This window comes from Cervus canadensis, chromosome 21 (assembly GCF_019320065.1).
Source record: "Cervus canadensis isolate Bull #8, Minnesota chromosome 21, ASM1932006v1, whole genome shotgun sequence".
Taxonomy (NCBI): domain Eukaryota; kingdom Metazoa; phylum Chordata; class Mammalia; order Artiodactyla; family Cervidae; genus Cervus; species Cervus canadensis.
Genome location: NC_057406.1, coordinates 51,148,525 through 51,167,412, shown reverse-complemented (window position 1 = coordinate 51,167,412; position 18,888 = coordinate 51,148,525). Strand labels below are relative to the sequence as shown.

The 18,888-nt window shown below is 43.2% G+C and overlaps 1 protein-coding gene across 2 annotated transcripts in view; it reads right to left on the bottom strand.

Moving 5' to 3' along the window:
• STAB2 (stabilin 2) overlaps positions 1 to 18,888 on the bottom strand; it is a 165,081-nt gene that overhangs the window by 139,520 nt on the left and 6,673 nt on the right. For both annotated transcript variants that reach the window (XM_043440283.1, XM_043440284.1), the window contains exons 3-5: positions 18,401 to 18,516; positions 6,335 to 6,420; positions 5,467 to 5,536 (exon numbers count right to left, since the gene is read on the bottom strand). In XM_043440283.1, coding sequence (XP_043296218.1) covers positions 5,467 to 5,536; positions 6,335 to 6,420; positions 18,401 to 18,516 — 272 coding nt within the window. The remainder of the gene's footprint in view (positions 1 to 5,466; positions 5,537 to 6,334; positions 6,421 to 18,400; positions 18,517 to 18,888) is intronic.

Here is an 18,888-nt window from a genome sequence, read left to right as displayed (position 1 = left end):
TTTTTGATGCCTCCTTAAATTTTGCACCTAAGACATGTTTCTCTTCACCTTGCCCTAGAACTGGCCCTGCTTGACCCTTTATCAAGCACTTACTCTCCTTCAGGCATTTTGTCATATGCTTTGCAGGCATGATCTCATCTGATGCTCACAGCACCCGGGGAGATAAAATAATTAACCCCATGCTACATATAAAAAATGGGAGACAATTAGCTCCAGAACTTACTCAAACTATTGAAGAATTAAATGGATTTGCAATTATCATCTTCCCTTCAAAAATCAATTTATCATTGTTTCCGTATTAGCAAAGCACTTTGATGTCAACCTCTGGCTGTAGCCTTTTGAACAGAGTTCCAGAGGGAAGTCAAATTGGTCATGGAGATAACTGGGTTGACGTGGGAGTGTACTATGGACTTGGTAGCAAAGATGTAAATTAATTCAATTAAAAAAATATCTACCCAGTTCCAACCTAGTGGCAGGCACTGCATTAGGCACTGGGTATACACATCAGTCAGTCACAATATCTGCATTCAAGCTGCTGACAGTGTAGTCAGATGGCCAGACTCTAAAAGACACAGTGATGCTGCCGGTCCTAAATGTCGTCATGTACCCGCTGGAGGGGGTGTGAGGGCAGAAGAGGGGAGTCGAATGTGACTCAGCCCCTGCCCTCAACCTCAATGCTAACTACGAGGGCTGTCCTTCTCGCTAGGCTTCCCTTCCAGGCACCCCGTGTCCTGGCTTCTGGCATGATCTCTATACTGAATTAACCGACCTGGCACCGTAGCTTTCAGGAGCTTCTGACACCCATTGCTGCCAGTCACTGCCCAGAAAGTGTCCTTGGGAAGGAGATGTGAGTGGCACAGGGATTCCCAAGTGTCACTGAAAGAGCTCTGGGCATTTGTGAAGCCAGGTACAGCAAATCTGTAGAGACATGTGACCCTTGGGCTATAGGACTCCAAAGCGGCCTCTGTCCAGTGGTCAGAGGGACAGGGCACAAACCCCCCTGTGCCACGCCCCCTGGCAGAGTAGGCTGCCCTCTTGTGGTCCTGTAGCTTCCTGCATGTGTGGTGCACACAGGCCCAGAAGCATCACCCACATTTCCAGATCCTTGGGGCTGGGGAGGTAATCTCTGCCCTCTTTGGATGCCCATCGCCTGTTAGGGGTCTAACGCAAGGTGGATGTGTGCCAGGGGCTGAACGGTGCCCTGGCTGGGCGCCCAGGTCCTGGAGTAGGACACCTGGGGTCAGACCCTGCCTCTGTTCCTGAAGCAGCTGCAGGACCTCGAGCAACCTCGCTGCTTCTTCATTCATCACACAAGGACCCCAGCCTGCAGAGCTGTCCCAAGGAGACTCTGTGCGTCAGGCCTTGCGCGCTGCCTGTGCCCAGCAGGCATTCAGCTATTGTTATTAACAAGACATGACTGTGGGACCGATCCGGGGTCCTGTGAGAGAGAGGGGGCTCTGTCTTCTGCCCGAACCTGGAGTGAGGCACTGAGCAGGCTGGGGCCTTGGTGGTTGAGATGAACACCCTTGAGAAATGCAGCTTGAAATCACCTCCAAGCACATCAAGAATCGGGTAGGAGAATGCTCCAGCAAGCAGGCTAAAGTCAGCGTTAAAAATAAAACTGCAACTTATAGCTGTCCTAGTTAGAGGCAGAACTGCCACTACCAACGGCCAGCACCTCAGTGGGTGAGACAACACTGGCACCCAGTGGATGCTTGGCTAGAAAGGCCTGCAGGTTCCCCCAGTTCCTGCCAATGGGAGATGGGCAGCATCACTGAGCCGTCCTTCGGTCACAGGTGAATGAAGGCTCTCCTTACTGTAGAACCGCTCCTGTCCTCGCTTAATATCAATACTTCGGAGAAGGCAATGGCACCCCACTCCAGTACTCTTGTCTGGAAAATCCCATGGACGGAGCAGCCTGGTAGGCTGCAGTCCGTGGGGTCGTGAAGAGTTGGACATGACTGAGCGACTTCACTTTCACTTTTCCCTTTCATGCATTGGAGAAGGAAATGGCAACCCACTCCAGTGTTCTTGCCTGGAGAATCCAAGGGACGGGGGAGCCTGGTGGGCTGCCGTCTATGGGGTCACACAGAGTCGGACACGGCTGAAGTGACTTAGCAGCAGCAGCAGCAATCTCAGTACTTGCTTTCACCAAGTGCTCATGACATGCTGCTAAGAGCTCTTCTACAAGTTAATCCCATGAGGCAGGTATTATTCCTGTTTTATAGATGAGGAGGGCATAGAGAGGTTAAATATCTTGCCTCAAATCCCATAGCAACTGGGCTTGGTTTCAAACTCAGGCCAGCCTGACTTGAAGCCTGGTCTCTTGGCCATTATGCTCTAGAGCTACACTATCCAATATGGGAGCCACTAGTCACTTGGGCTATTTAAGTTTAAATTGAGTAACATGAGCTAAGGGGCTTCCCAAGTGGGGCTAGAGGTAAAGAACCTGCCTGCCAGTGCAGGAGATATAAGAGAGTCAGGTTCAATCCCTGGGTCAGGACGATCCCTTGGAGGAGGGCACAGCGACCCACTCAAGTATTCTTACCTGGAGAATCCCATGGACAGAGGAGCCTGGTGGGTTACAGTCCATGGGGTCGCAAAGGGTTGGACCTAACTGAAGCGACTTAGCACGCACACACGCCTTGCAGCTACCATGCTGGATAGTGAAGATCAGGACATCCCATCATTCCACAAAGTTCTGCAGGAACTAAGAACTGGGAGTCTTATCTTTCGAGTCTCAGTTTAGGTTTCCAATTTTCTGGCTCAAAAATTTGGGTTTTCAACAAACCACCTTGCTCCCTTTCACTTGCCCTTTCCCCAAGGCACAAAGAGGTGTAAAGAGAGGCCACTTTTTAAATTAAAAACTGTATGGAATTTCCATGTATGTCTATGCTCATTGGCAACCAACACCAGTTTCCTGGAGGTAACATGAGTTCATCTTCTTCCTAAACTTTCATCCACAATTACTTGGCTTTCTTGCTAAGTAAGCAGTGTGGGATTCTGTCTTTCTTCCCGTTTCAGTATTTATTTAAAATATGTGATTTAAATTGTATTATGACAAGGGAGGGATAATTTATCATGTTCTTGGTAAACAATTGGTTGATTACATTTTACTGCCTTTTAATGTATTAGTTTGGCCAAAAAGTTCATTCAGGTTTTTCCGTAAGATGTTACAGAAAAACCCAGATGACCTTTTTGGCCAATCCAATATAATGTTAAAGAAACACTCAGAATGCTAATATCTGGTTTAAATTTGCTTTTGCTAACACTCTTATGAAATAATCTTTTATAAAGTGATGGATTAAAAAAACATAAGATTTTGAGGGAATACTAGGAAATAGCAGGTATTAATAAGTCATAATAATAGTTAACACTTGTTGTGCACTGATTATCTCATTAGATCCTCATGATAGTTCTAAAGGAGGCAATGTTGTTTCTATTTTTACAAAAGAAGATGTAGAAAGCCTGCTCAGTAAACTTAAGGTTTCCACAACTTACAGCAGCCCTGGGACTGAAACCCAGTCTGAGTCTAAATCTAATCACCTTGACACCATGCCTCCCAACACCCATGCTTCTGGGTCAGGACAGACGCAGATAAAGACAGCATCGGCCTTCAAGGACCCCATGGATTAGAGGGAGATAATGTCTTCATTATTACAAAGGAAACTTGCTATAGAGTGTACAAACTTACAGGGGTGGGATGTCTGTATTTTTCTTGCCAAAAATATTTGAATCAATGCAGTACCTACCAAATATGATTTTTCCATAAAAGCCAAACCAAAGTGGTGTTAGAGAAAGGTCACCCGACCTATCCTTTTTTGGGAGACTAAGGATCTGGCAGACACTGTCCCTACCATGCCCACGTTCTCGGACCTCGCCAAGTCCACGTGTTCGGCTCCCCTCCAGTGGTAGGAGCCCGTGGGCACTTCCTGGGACAGCTGCTCCGCCAGCTGCTTCACTGGGGGCTGCAAGCGCCAGGAAATGAATGACTCTGCCCTAATGACCACATGTGTTAGCTTCCTGTTGCTGTTGTGACAAATTGCCACAAACCTAGTGTCTTAAACCACACATATTTACTGTCTTACAGTTTGGGAGGTCAGAAACCCAGAGCAGTTATACTAAGATCAATCAATGTGTTGGTGGTTCCATTCCTTTCTGGAGGGGAGCATTCTTTCCCCGCCTTTTCTAGCTTTGAGATGCTGCCCACACTGCCTGGCTCGTGGCCCCCTCCACCTTCAAAGCCAGCAAGACAGAGTCTTTCTCCCATCTTGCCACTCTTACGTCTCATCACATGTGGAATCTTTCACACATCAGAAGGTACACATCTGTATCTCTGTCTCTATCTCCCTCCTCCACATTTAAGGACCTTTGTGATGACATTGAGTCCACCAGGATAATCCTGGATAATCTCTTCATGGCAAAGTCAGATGATTAGCAACTGTAATTCCAGTTCAGTTCAGTCACTCAGTCGTGTCCGACTCTGCGACCCCATGGACTGCAGCATGCCAGGCTTCCCTGTCCATCACCAACTCCTGGAGCTTGCTTATACTCATGTCCATTGAGTCGGTGATGCCATCCAACCATCTCATCCTTTGTCATCTGCTACCTTAATTTCCCCTTGCCTTGGAAGGCAACATATTCCTAGGCCCATGGTATTAGCATGTGGACATTTTGGTGGCGAGGGAGTGGGGTTCCATTATTCTGCCTACTACCCTGAGGCTCCCTCTCCTCTCAGGTGAGGTAACTCCAAGGTGAGTGTTCTTTGCGGACTCCAGAGTTCCCCAGGGGATTAAGCTCTGTTCATCCACGCTGGTCTCTGGCTTGACAGCACACCCTTTATTTCTTCTATGTCACTTGCTTAGTGTTTCCCTGGGTCCCCTCTCAAATATGCTACTTATATGAGAACATTTGCAGAATGGGTCAACTTCTGGGGAGAACCAACAATGAGCGAGTAGACAAACCCATGTCGGGGACAAATCCATAATCTGCAAAATGGGACCAACAACCTCTGATGACTTCAGGTGTTTGTGAACTCCCAAAAGGAAGGGATAGGTTAGAATGTGTTGGGACCTGTGGTGGCTATAGAGGACCCTGGGGAGAAGGTCAGTGCTGAGACCACAGTCTAGAAAGATCTCAGGGAGTAGCTGGGCAGGAAAAGAACTGGTGGATGTTGGATCCTGGAGCCTAGAGTGAGGTAATCCTATGACCCCGAGTTTGTCAGGAAGCATTCCTGGTGAGGGGCTGCCTGCAAGTGCCGAAAACCACAGACATACTGTCCATCCTTTCAGATTCTGCCTTTTAAAAGACTTGTTGTCAACTCTGTCTTGTCTGTGCAGCCTTGGTTTGGAGAATTGTTCTGCATTCCCCTCCAAGGAACTTTATTTCTGGGGTGTTGAGGTGTATAAGCCATGTCTGACTTTGGACCTTTACAAATGCATTTGATGACACCAAAGCGAGACATACCTGCTGAACAGTTGGGCCCAAACACGTTGTCATCAGCACAGATTTCACACGCTGTTCCACTGAATCCTTCCTGCAGGACACCAGGGGGGAGGGTGTTAGTCCCAAGCAATCTGTGTTACCCACGAAGACCACAGATTTCTAACTATCTGGTCAGCATTTGTTTCTCAAATGGATCTTCCCTCTGTGCCTGTCCTGAAACTCTCTTTCTTCTTTGCTCTTGTATTATAATTTGTACATTCATTCCTTGAATCAGTCTGGAGCTGAGTCTGGAGCTCTTCTGAAGAAAGCTGCTTCAAAGGTGTAACTAGAGAACCAGCTCTGACAGCCACATCCTAAATCTACCCAAGGGTGAAATGAATACGTTCTCAGTTTTGCATTTCTAAAGACAGTTGAGCTCAATTCTTTCAGAATGATTTCTTTGTATTCCCATAGTGTAAGGCTTCAATCTTGCAAAGAGTCCCTTTCATGGGATAGCAAAGAAATTCCTCAATTGGCAGACCAAGTGCTCACCTGTGGGTCTGAGTATAGCTCCAAAGACTAGTCTGCCAATAGTGGTGACTTTGAAGGGTAAAAGGACACAATTTCTAGAGCCCTGCATTGTTCTCATCTCAGTTTTTCAACAAGTATAATCGCTTCAGTATTATTATTCAATTCATTTTACAGATGGATTCACTTCAGGCTGAGTAGTTAACTGACTCGCTCTAAGGTCCCCCAGCCTGGAACGTGTCACTTTATTGCCCCCTGCATACACTTCCCCCACCACTAACATCGCTGCTTCTTAGAGTCTTCACCCAGTGCGTGTTTCAGAGGGACAACAGGTAAAGAGAAAGCAGAGTCAGGAAGGAGGAGAATACTGTTTTGAACTTACTTGGCATAAGCAGCTTCCATTTCCTTCCATGCCTTCAGCACAATGGCCCCGGCCGCTGCAGGGGGACTTTGCTCCTCCCGGGCACTCTGGGGAATCAAAGGGCAGATATATTCATTTGAAACTGCACAAGCATTCTGAAGGATGCATGAAGCATCTGTGAGGTGCCAGGGATAAGAAATAACTGAAGACCCTGCAGGCATCATCTAGGGTTCCGTAGGGGAGAGGAGTGGATCACAATGTAGTCAGGGACTGTACTAGGACCCGTCAGACCTTCTGTCCTTTCTCGAGCATTTGCTGTTCACTTTACAATCAACTAATTAATTCATCCCCATCACAACCCCCAGGGGTTTTATGCTTCTTAGGCTGCTGGGACGTGATGAGTCAGTGGGTCTTTGCATGGGGATGGTTATGTTGTGTATGGGCGGGGTGCCAGGCAGGATCCACAGTGCTTCAGCCAGGGTCTGCTGTGAATGACCTTAACGAGGAGTGAGTGTCTGGACATTTAAGTGGACCAAGACTTGCTTCAGAGGAAGGTGCAGCCCTGGGCAGCTGGTGGAAGGCCAGCTCTCCTGCCCACATGGAGCTTATATTCTAGATTTCAATGAACACTGGGGACACAAGATCAAAAGGTATACTCTGTAACTTCAGGATGATCTCAGTCTAACGCCTTCACTTAGAAATTATTTTTCATCAGAACATAGCAGGAATGAGAGAGGAGACATTGCCACAAATCTTAAGAGACATTAAAAGGATAATAAGCAGATACTAGGAACAACTTTATGCCAATAAACTTGACAGTGTAGATGAGGTGAATAAATTCATTGTTCCAAATTACCAAAGATCTTCCCTGGTGGCTCAGGTGGTAAAGAATCTGCCTGCAATTTGAGAGACCTGGGTTCAATCCCTGGAGAAGGCAATGGCAGCCCACTCCAGTGTTCTTGCCTGGGAAGTCCTGTGGACAGAGGAGCCTGGCGGGCTACAGTCCATGGGGTCGCAAAGAGTTGGACATGACTGAGTGACTAACACACAGACACCAGAGATCATTCAAGTGAAAATAGATAACCTGAATATGCTTGTATCTATTTAAGAAATTTAATTTGAAGTTAAAATCCTCCCCACAAGGAAAACTCCATGCCGATGGATTCACTGGTGAATATTACCTCACACTTAAGGAAGAAATCATATCAATTATAAACAAACTCTTCTAAAAGTTGAAGAAGAGAGAACACTTCCCAGTTCATTCTATACAAAGAGCATTATTACTCTGATCCCCAAACCTGACAAATACATCACAAGAAAACTACAGACCGACATCCCTAATGAACATAGATATAAATCCTTTAAAATCTAGAACAAATATTGAACATTAAAAAATTCTCAACAAAATTATGCCCACTGAATCCAATGGTATACAAAACATAATACATCATGCTGCTGCTGCTGCTAAGTCACTTCAGTCGTGTCCGACTCTGTGCGACCCCATAGACGGCAGCCCACCAGGCTCCCCCGTCCCTGGGATTCTCCAGGCAAGAGTACTGGAGTGGGTTGCCATTGCCTTCTCTGATAATACATCATGGTAAGTGCAGTAAAGTAAGAAAAAAAGACTCAAAATGGATACGGATTGGAAAAGAAATGAAAATTTTCTTGATTCTCAGACAACATGATTTTCCACATAGAAAATTCAAAACAATCTCCAAAAATTCATTAGAACTAATATATGAATTTATAAGTTCTCAGGACACAAGGACACAAACAAAAATCAATTACATTTCTATAAACTAACATGAAACTGCTGATAATTGAAATAAAAGTATATAAGTAAACTTCACACCAAAGTCAAAACTCAGGTGTGAATACAACAAGAATTGTGCAAAATCTGTAAGATGAAATCTATAAAACACTGACAAAAATAATTTAAAAATTCCAGATATACTGTGGTTATGGATTAAAAGAGTCAATATTTTAGGTTGTCCCTAAACTGATCTATAGATTCATTGAAATTTTAGTTAAAATCCTAACAGGATTTTTTGGGTAGAAATTGATAAACTGGTTCTAGAATTTATATGGAAAAGTAAAAGAACTAGAGTAACCAAGTTAATTTTGAAAATGACCAAATTGGAAGATTTACACTACTCAATTTCAAGACTTACTATAAAGCTACAGTAATCATGATAGTGTGGTAAGGTGAAGGCATAAACACATACATCAATGGAGCAGAACAGAGTCCAGAAACAGATCCACATATTGATGATTAATTTATTTTATACAAGGGCCCAAAGGCAATTCAATGGACCGAGCATAGCTTTTTCAAGAAATGATGCTGGAATTATCAGATATTTGTATAAAAAGAAATGAACTGTGATTCATACCACAAGGCACATGCTAAAGTTAACTTGTAATGGATGACAGACCTAAAAGTAATGCCTAAAACTACACACTTTCTAGGAGGAAATACAGAAGAAAATCTTTGTGATATTAGATTAGGCAAAGATTTCTAGATATGATACAAAAAGCAATTTTTATGAAAGAAAAATTGAAATATTTGACATCACCAAAACTAAGAACGCTTGCTCCTCAAAAGGTACTGTTTGGAGGGTGCAAAGACAAGCTACCCACAGACTTTGAGAAAACATTTATGAATCATATACCAAATAAAAGACATATCTCAAGTAGTTAAAGGACTCTCAAAACTCAGTAGTAAGAAAACAACCTGAATGAAACATTAATAGCAAATAAGTACACGAACCACAGAAATTAAAACAAGTTGCCATAAAATGCCTCTGATCAGAATGGCTGAGATTAAGAAAAAAATCTGATTATACCAAGTGCTATTAAGGATACCAAACAATCTGAACTTTCACACGTTGTCGGTGGGAATGAAAAAATGATGCAGACACTTTGGAAGAGTTTGGTAGTTCTTATAAAGTTAAAATACATTCAATATACAATCCAGGACTCCCACTTCTAAGTATTTACTTTCAAGTGAAATGAACACTAATGTTCACATTAAAACCTGTACACGAATGTTCATAGCAGCTTTATTCGTAGTTGCACCAAACTGGAAACCCAAATGTCTTTCAGCTGGTGAATAGATGAACTGGGTAGATGATGGTGGACTATGAAACATTAGAAAAGAATGAACTGCTGATCTGGCAACATGGATGAATCTCAAACGCATATGCTAAGCAAGAGAAACCAGACTCACACAGGTACATACTGCAGGACACAAAGGCACAGTGACAGGCAGAGGAAACAGATCAGTATTTGCCAGGGCTTGGGAGTTGAGGGAGAACTTGACCACGAAGAGTATTTTGGGGAATGACCTAGCTGTTCTCTATCTTGATTGTGGTCCTTGTTACACAACTGTTTAGGTTCATCAAAGTGTGTATAACTTTACACCAAAAAAGGAGAATTCTACTGTATGTAAATTATGACTTAAGCATAAATGAAAAATCTATTAGCAGATCATGTTCTTCAATGACAGATTTGGAAAAAGTAGTCAATGTCCCTATAAATAATTAAACTTTACTTCCACGTAGACCTCAGGGTGTCTACTTCCATAATTTATACTCACTGGAAAGGAAAACAAATTAAGACACTAGAGTCAGAAAGGGCTGTTTTCAAACACATGGTAAACAATTTCCTACCTTCAACCTCCAATTTTTTTCATTTGAATACTTCAGTGTAGTTGTAAAAATATCCATGTTCAGGGGGTATTTCTTCAGGTCCAAAAAACTATTCAGCAAACCACTGGGCCAGATGTTGGGCTTAGAAAGACCAATATGACTTGTTTATCCTTTCTGTATTGGCCTGTTTTATTATCATAGTTGTTGTTAGCAATCGAGACTCGGGTGGAATGCTAAGCACTGTACATATACTGCATCAGTGTATTTAATCTCCACAACCGTGAATTATTACTCTTCACCCTATGGAGTGGTTATATTCACCATTTTATCTATGAAGATACTGAGGAATTCATAGATAGGTCATCAGGCCGCTGGGCTCAGAGATAATGATTCACACGGGCCTGGTCTGACTAAAGCCTTGTGATTGTGCTTCTCTGAATGAATTGCTTATAATTACTTTAAGTGGCTTAAATATTTTATGAGTCATTCATTTAATGAATTAGTTAAACCTTCACTAAGTGCCCTCAATTATCTTCAAAGCTGGTAATGTTTCCTCCATGTCCTCACCAGAAAGTGAAGACTTAGTGAGGACAGAAAAGGCCCTGCATGCAGGGAGGGGCTGATAAGGCAACCTTGGTGCTTCAGGCTGATTTCTCAAGAGGTGCCCTGATGCCTCCTTCTCTGAAATGAGCAGCCTGATTCATTCAGGGCCCACTGAGTGTCTGCCTATGGCGGGGCTAAGGGTGGGGGCGACTGCCGGCTGGAATTGGCTGTCTCCGGGAGTCTTCCTGAGCCTAAGCATCACATATTCTGCAGGGGATGTGAGGCTTTCTCTGCAGCGCGTTCCTCATTCTGGCTGGTGACTTGTGACCCAGCAGGATAAAGGGCAAAGTGAATGCTTACTGTTATGCACTGGATATCTGTGCTCCCCAATTCATATGCTAACACCCTGACTAGGAGGGCAGGCCTTTGGGACATCATTAAGTTTAAATGAGATCATGAGGGTTGGGACCCCGTGATGAGTCTAGAGCCCTTATAACAGAAAGAGGGATCAGAGCTCTCTCTCTGCCATGTGAGGCCACAGAGAGAAGGCAGCCATCTGCAGGCCAGAAAGAAGACCCTCCCTGGGAACCAAAAACTGCTGGCATGGTGAACTTCGACTTCCCAGCCCCTAGAACTATGAGAAATAAATGTCTGTTGTCATGGTATTCTGTTACAGCAACTTCAGCAGACCAACCCACTACTGTCCCCACACTTCTGAAGGGCAGGACTTTGCTTTGACCTGAGGCATCAGGGTGACCCATGGGGTCCACAGAAAGGCAGACACTGGTGGGAAGAAAAATAATAAACCCAAGGGATCACAAGCAATATAAAAAGTGAGATGCACAGAAATGTCCTAAGTGGGGAGTAGTTATCAGTTCGACAACAGATGGAGAGAACTTGTTGAATACATATCATTGCTCAGCAGTTTGCATGTGTGGCCTCATTCTCACAACAACTGTACAGGAAGCTCTCATCCTTGTCTTCCTTTCCAGGTTACAGATAACCAAACTGAGGCTCAGAGAGGTAAGTAACGTGCCCAAGATCACAGGTCTGGTAAGTGTTGGAGTTGCCATTGCAATCAGGCCCGACTCAAGATTTTGAGTCCTTAACACCAGGCCAGAGTATACAAGATCAGTAGCTTAGAATATAAAACTAAACCAAGACACGCCTCCTGAACTAAGGAGGCCAGCCAGTGATCTGAGAACCACAGAAACAGAACTGGTAAGTAGCATATTCTGAATGCCTACTATCCGCCAGGCACATCCTAGGTACTTTATATGTACCAGCCCCCTTAGTCCTCAGCACCGCCTTTGGAGGTAGGCATAATACCACCAGGGCTTCCTAGGTGGCACTAGTGGTAAAGAACCAGCCTACCAATGCAGGAGACATGAGAGTTCAATCCCTGGATCTGGAAGATCCCCTGGAGAAGGGAATGGCAACCCATTCCAGTAATCCTGCCTGGGTAATCTCATGGACGGAGAAGCCCGGTGGGCTGCAGTCCATAGGGCCGCAAAGAGTCAGACATGACTGAAGCACCTTAGCACCCACGCATATTACCACTACCATTTCCATTTTACGGATGAGAAAACTGAGGCCAAAGGATTCATTTACCACATAAAACATAGGATGCCAGGTAAATTTCAACTGCAGATAAACAATGAATAGTTTTTTAGAATAAGCATGTCCCAAACACTGTATGCCTATTTGTTGTTTATCTGTAATTGACTTAACTGGGTATCCTCTAGTGTTATTTGATAAAACTGGCAACTGGGCAGGGAGGGTACGTAACTAGCAAGGTCCCAGAAGGAGAATGTGGTAAAGGCAATTTAACTTCAGCGCTTATAACCTTTGTAAAGCCACACTGCCTCTTAGTGCCAGGTTGGAACTAGGGGGGTCTCAGTGTCAAGGAATCAGCTCCAGGCAGGTGACAGGCTCCCAGCTAACAGGGGAAGCAAGTTTGCCAGGAGCAGGCTCGTGGGGGACAGGCTGCTTTCCCAGCAGTGGACTTGGCAAGACAACCAAGTATTTGGGTAAGGAGACAGGAACGGGTTGTAGCTGGGGCTCTGCAGAACACGGCCCTTGTTTCCCGTTCTGTTCTGCAGTTACTAGCTGGCTTTCCTTGGGCAAGCTGCAAAATGCCTCAAAGTCCCAGGGTTTTCACCTGGACTCTCAGATGTGTCTGTTTTCCCCCATCTGTTTTTGCATCCCTACCCCTCAATCTGTGAGCTCCTTGTGGGTAGAGACTGGGCTTATCATGTAGGAGACCATGAGCAGCATACAGCAAAGCTCAAGAAATGCCTGAATTCTCTAAGTTGGCCAACCCTGGAAGGAACTCTGGGAAAAAGCTAGCAGGAGTGTGAGAGTATGGAGAATCCTCATCTGTCGTCCTATGTTGAACATTTTAGCAATTTGTGAAAACACCTTGTTAGGTTTTAAAATCAAAAATTTAAAAGTGTACATTTCTTTCTTGCTTCTCAAATCATTTTCTATCACCCCAGGCCCCTTCTGTGGTGTTGGAGAAGACTCTTGAGAGTCCCTTGGACTGCAAGGAGATTGACTGGAGATCAAACCAGGCAATCCTAAATGATGCTGGGATAGATCGAAGGCAGGAGGAAAACGGGACGACAGAGGATGAGACGGTTGGATGGCATCACTGACTCAATGGACCTGAGTTTGAGCAAGCTCCAGAGATGGTGAAGGACAGGGCAGCCCGGCGTGCTGCAGTCCATGGGGTTTCAAAGAGTTGGACACAACTGAGCAACTGAACCAACAACACAGGCCCTCGTTAGGAAAAAAAGTTGGTGAGAATTGACATTCTCAGCATCCACCCTTGAACAAGCTCTTCTAGAATTTGTTCTCAAGGCATGTTTCTGAAACCTGGGGGAGGGCTCAGGCAGCTGATAAAGCTATTTTTGGTCATTATCACATTTCCCTTTGGTCACCACTGCTCTGAGGGTCTCACATCGTGACTTTGCTCACGCAGGAGGCTTACCCAGACAAGCTGTCAGCAAATCATCAGACGTTCTGTTCTTTCAAAGGCAGATAACGAACTTCCTGGCCAACAAGAGGCCAGGGACCTCCCTGTAACTTTATCTCCCAAGGAACTCCAGAGGTGGCCACTTGTGACACTGTCTTTGTTTCAAAGTCTGCTGCACAGTGCTAGACAGAGACTATATCCTGGTTTGTAAAAATGGCGAATATTCCATTGACAATTCTAGCTGGAATTGTCTGCCTGGGAAACTGATATGAAACTAGCTTCCTCGTGTGAACTAAGTGTGAATTTGTCACTCAAAGCCAAGAAGGACATGCCTCACAGAGTGTTTTCACGTAGTCCATTATTTGCAACCCAGGCAGTGAATGGCAGGAAACATACAAGAGGAAAGGATAAGAAGTCTGAAGATGCAGTGACACGATGCAAAAAAAAAAAAAATGTGCCTAATTTGATGACATTGACTTCACAAAGCATCAAGGCCATTTCTATATGAAATAATCAGATTGAAACAATTGAGTTTCTGTGTAACCCTCCACCCACATTGTTTTTCTGAAGCTCTTGAGATTTTGCACAAATCTGCTAAAGTTCACAGTAGGATAAAAAAGAACTGGGATGTTCAAATTGAAACATCCATTTCCTCTGAAATAGAATATTCGTTGTTCAAGTGAGATTAAGTTTCAAGGTTAAAAATGTTTTTGTGCTTATGAGAAGAGACTGCCATACACAGTGTTGATAAGGCTGTACACGTTTTAATGAGGGAGAAGCAAGGTAAACCTGAGTAGAAACATCTTCCTGACATCGGGATGACACATTTTTTCCCCCAGGGGAGAATTCCTGCCTTATTCCTAATTTTAGAAGATGAGTCAGTTTTTTCTTTGTGCTTTTCTGTGTTTTCTGAGTTTTCAGAGTTGATCATCGAATTGTCTAATTTTGAATAAGGCAATATGAAGATAATTTTAAAAGTAACCCAGAGGTGTCGACTGTGAATGTCTTTGTCAACGGCACTGAGAAGGAAGTGGATTCTGCCCTTGCCTTGGAAAGAAGCCTGTGCCAGGGCTTGTACTTCCTCAAAAAGAAGTATGGACATATGTCAGTGGCTCTGAAATGGCCTTATCCTTTCAGCAATGTAAAGCAATAATCAAGATCTCACTTGTCATCACTGCAAAATGGGAGAGGTGAAATACACAGCCAAGTAGAGCATTTATCTCTTTCCTGAGCCAAAGGAAGGAAGTCTTTTGAGATGTTTGGTATGTTTGGAAGATGAAGATAAACGCGAGGGCCCTTCTGCCCCAACGAGAGAACAGCAGAAAAATGTTCTGGCCTTGGTTTCCACTTTTTGCTTCTCTGGCCTTGAGACCTATCACAAGGAAAGGCCTGAATATTCAAGGAAATCTGTGACTCCTTTGATTGTAGGTGCAAGTATTGCCACAATTTTGGTATAGCCAGTGTGATGCATGAAACCCACCAGAGATTTTAATCCTGTTGGCTGTTTTATGAATGACCCGCTGTTTAAAACGAGCTCAGAGAAAGGGAGTCATTTTATCTGCCTTTCATGATCAGAGGTCTGTTTGACTCTGATTCTCTCATTCATTCATTCATAAAATGTTTACACAAAGCTTTCTTTGTGTTACAGACTCTGCTAAGTACTTTTGCCTATACTGATGTTTTAAAATCCCTCCTAGAGTTTTGTAAGGTAGGAGTCTCTACCCTCATTTGATAGCTAAGGAGACTGTTGGAGAAGCAGCAAATAATTTGCCCAACTTAGTGATGAGGGGAATAGGTTCAAACCTCAAACTTCTGGTAGCTGGCCCTGGGTTCTTTTGCTCTCTGGGCTGTGGTCTGTTATTCACTAGACTGGATATGCTCACTTTCACTACTGCATCTTAGACAAAGCCTTTTCTTGTCTACTGTGTGTCTAATTAACTTAAGATCACATGAGTTTCTGTGGATTAGAAAGAGAAAAGCAAATAAAAAAATCAATTTTATCAGGATGATTCTGTGAACTGGATGTGACCATGACCCTATTTGGTGCTTAAAAGAAAGTTCACGACATCTGGATGTCTGGGTTAATTGCTTCATTCTGATGTGGCCAGCTCTTAGAACACAAAGTGCCAACATATTAAGGTGAAACAGAGCAGAATGGTTAACAGATGTACCCTAAACCCCAACCTTGAGCTTCCCAGGGTAAGGAGCGTGATCCAGACATTGACTGGGAGGGCTGAAGGGACCTACCAAACAGAAGAAAAATTAGAATGCTCAACACCACTAATTATCAGGAAAATGCATGTCAAAATCACAATGACATGTCACCTCACACCCACCACTATGACCATCATCAAAAAGAACACAGCCAACAAATGCTGGAAGGATGTGGAGAAAAGGGAACCTTTGTATACTGCTGGTGTAAATTGGTATAGCCACTGTGGAAAACATTTTGGAGGTTCCTCAAAAAACTAAAATTAAAACTACCACACTGAAGTAGCTCTGTTGTGTCCGGCTCTTTGCGACCCCATGGACTGTAAACTGCCAGCCTCCTCCGTCCATGGGATTCTCCAGGCAAGAATACTGGAGTGGGTTGCCATTTCCTTCTCCAGGGGATCTTCCTGACCCAGATATCGAACTCGGGTCTCCCACATTGCAGGTAGATTCTTTACTATCTGAGCCACCAGGGAACTACCAAATGATCCAACAATTCCATTCCTGAGTATATATTTGAAAAGAGATATGCACCCCAATATTCATATCAGCATTATTTACAATTGCCAAGATAAGATATTAAAGCAACCCAAGATTCCATCAACCAATGAATGGATAAAGAAGATGTGGTATACATAATGGAATATGACTCAGTCATAAAAAGAGAATGAAATTTTGCCATTTGCAACAACATGGATGAACTTGGACAGTATTATGCTAAGTGAAATAAATCAGAGAAAGACAAATATTGTATGATGTTGCTTATATATGGGGTCTAAAAATATAACGACTAGTTAGTATAAGCAACCTTATATAGAGATATAGAGAATAGATATAGAGAATGAACTAGTGGTTACCTGTGGCAGAGAGGGAAGGGAGAGGGGCAAATATTGAGGTAGGAGATTAAGAGGTACAAACTATCTGCTAGGAAATAAGCTACAAGGATATCCTGTACAACACAGGCAATATAGACAGTATTTTATAAGTGGAGTGTAAACTTTAAAAATTGTAATCATTGTATTGTATACCTGTAACTTATATAATATTGTACAACAATTACAATTAATAAATCCATGGGAACAAATAAAAAATACTTGTAGAAAAAAAGAAAAATTAGAAACACACTGGAAACTCCTTTTTTGTTTTTTTTTAAGACAAATTCTGCTGCAGGCAGTGGGACTGAGTGGAGAGAGAGCAGACTATGGTGACAGGTAGCCGTGAACTTGAGTGTGTTCTGTTTACTGACCCCAAAGAGACAAGCAAGAGATAATCTTTAAATTGTATTTCTCACAGGCAGGATGGGACTTAAAGACTTAACAAAACTTAAAGATTTGTTTTAAGAATTAAATCAGATTATACAGGCCAACTACTTCTCTAGTACCTAAAGTTGGCAGTATTGAGTAAATTGAAATTATTGTTCATTTAATCACTAGTTAAAAAAACAGGCAATGTTATGCATATAATATGGGCTCAACTATTTACAAGCAATATGGGGGAAAAAAGGAACAAGGAAATAAGTCAAAGTATTTATAGTTTTCTATGTGTGATAGAATACAAGTCACTACTTTTTCCTCTTTATTCCTTTCTAAATTTTACAAGCTATGTACAATTTGCTCATGTTATTTTAATGAGAAAACACAAAGCAAAAGAGAACTAATCTCTCCCTTTAAGCAGATCCTTAAGATGTTTTCATTACATCTTAGAAGATGGAAAACAAATGGTAAATTCATGAATAAAAATGCCTGATTTTTACTACCCCTCCCTCTCCAAAAGGGATCCCACGTAATTAGCATATTGTCATCAGGGACTTAGTTACTGCTTGAGTGTCAACATCTTTAATCAAGATAAAAGTTCAAAAATAAAAGTCAAGAAAAAAAAAAAGATAAAAGTCCAGTTTCAGCTGAGAAATGTTACATTTGACCACAGGAGTCCAAACTATACCACTGACTCAGGTTTGGCCAGTGGTTTTTCTTACAGTGGAACCTGGTCATTACAGAGTTTGCTACTGCATCCTAAGACAAGTTTTTAGAAGAGTTAATGATTATTTTGGTTGCTGAGCAATAACTACAGTCTTTGAGATACTGTAATCAAATGTCTCTTAAAGAAAACTGCATTGAGATCATACTAGTCCAGCATTCATATTCCCCTTCTATGGCTGCTGCTGCTGCTGCTGCTAGGTCGCTTCAGTCTGTCTGACTCTGTGTGACCCCATAGATGGAAGCCCACGAGGCTCCTCCATCCCTGGGATTCTCCAGGCAAGAACACTGGAGTGGGTTGCCATGTCCTTCTCCAACGCATGCAAGCATGCTAAGTCACTTCAGTCGTGTCCGACTCTGTGCGACCCTATGGACAGCAGCCCACCAGGCTTCTCGGTCCCTGGGATTCTCCAGGCAAGAATACTGGAGTGGGTTGTCGTTTCCTTCTCCATTTCTATGGCTAGTAAACTCTTTTATAAAAATGAGTATCATTTCAGTTGCCCCCTATTCTGACTTGTAAAGGAATTGTCTTAAAGAGAGATCCCTAAAGAGAGAAAAGCAGATATTGACATAAAAGCTGACAGGGCTGAAAAGGTTTTCCACACATGGACGGAAAAGGAACTTTCCAGAAAAAGATGCTAACATTCTCTTTTATCAGGCTTCCTTCCTCTTGATTTCCTGTGCAATGAGACACTGAGAAGCAAATATCAAGGAAACGTGTCGGGCCACTTACCCATGCAGTCTGGGCCCCAGTGGCCTGGACAGCACTGAGGCTGGAGATAATCCTTGCTACAGATATGGCGGCATCCGGGCAGAGACAGCGAGTAGGCTCTGACCTCAAAGGTGTACCTTGAAGGGAAAAAGTGGATGTTCACCCATGATTACAGCAGCTCAGTGAACTCTGGGCAGTGAGATTGCCATAGGTTTTTATTCAGGTCTTTACACTTGCCTATATTTTAAATTATGTAGATTAAACACATTTTGCTTCCTAGATAAAATAAAGCTTAATCATAATTCATCTTTGATGTAAGAGATGGATGAAAAAAATCAGGGAAGGATGAAATAAAGGTGAAATATCTAAAATGTTAGAAATAAAGTTAGTAGATGAAAGAAATAATGTTAGGTCCTAGGCATATGCTAGATGTAGACTTCAGACTTGTCTCTCCACATCCTAGCTGCCAGTGAAAGAAGGGAAAGTTCAAGCATTATGTGATGCACAGG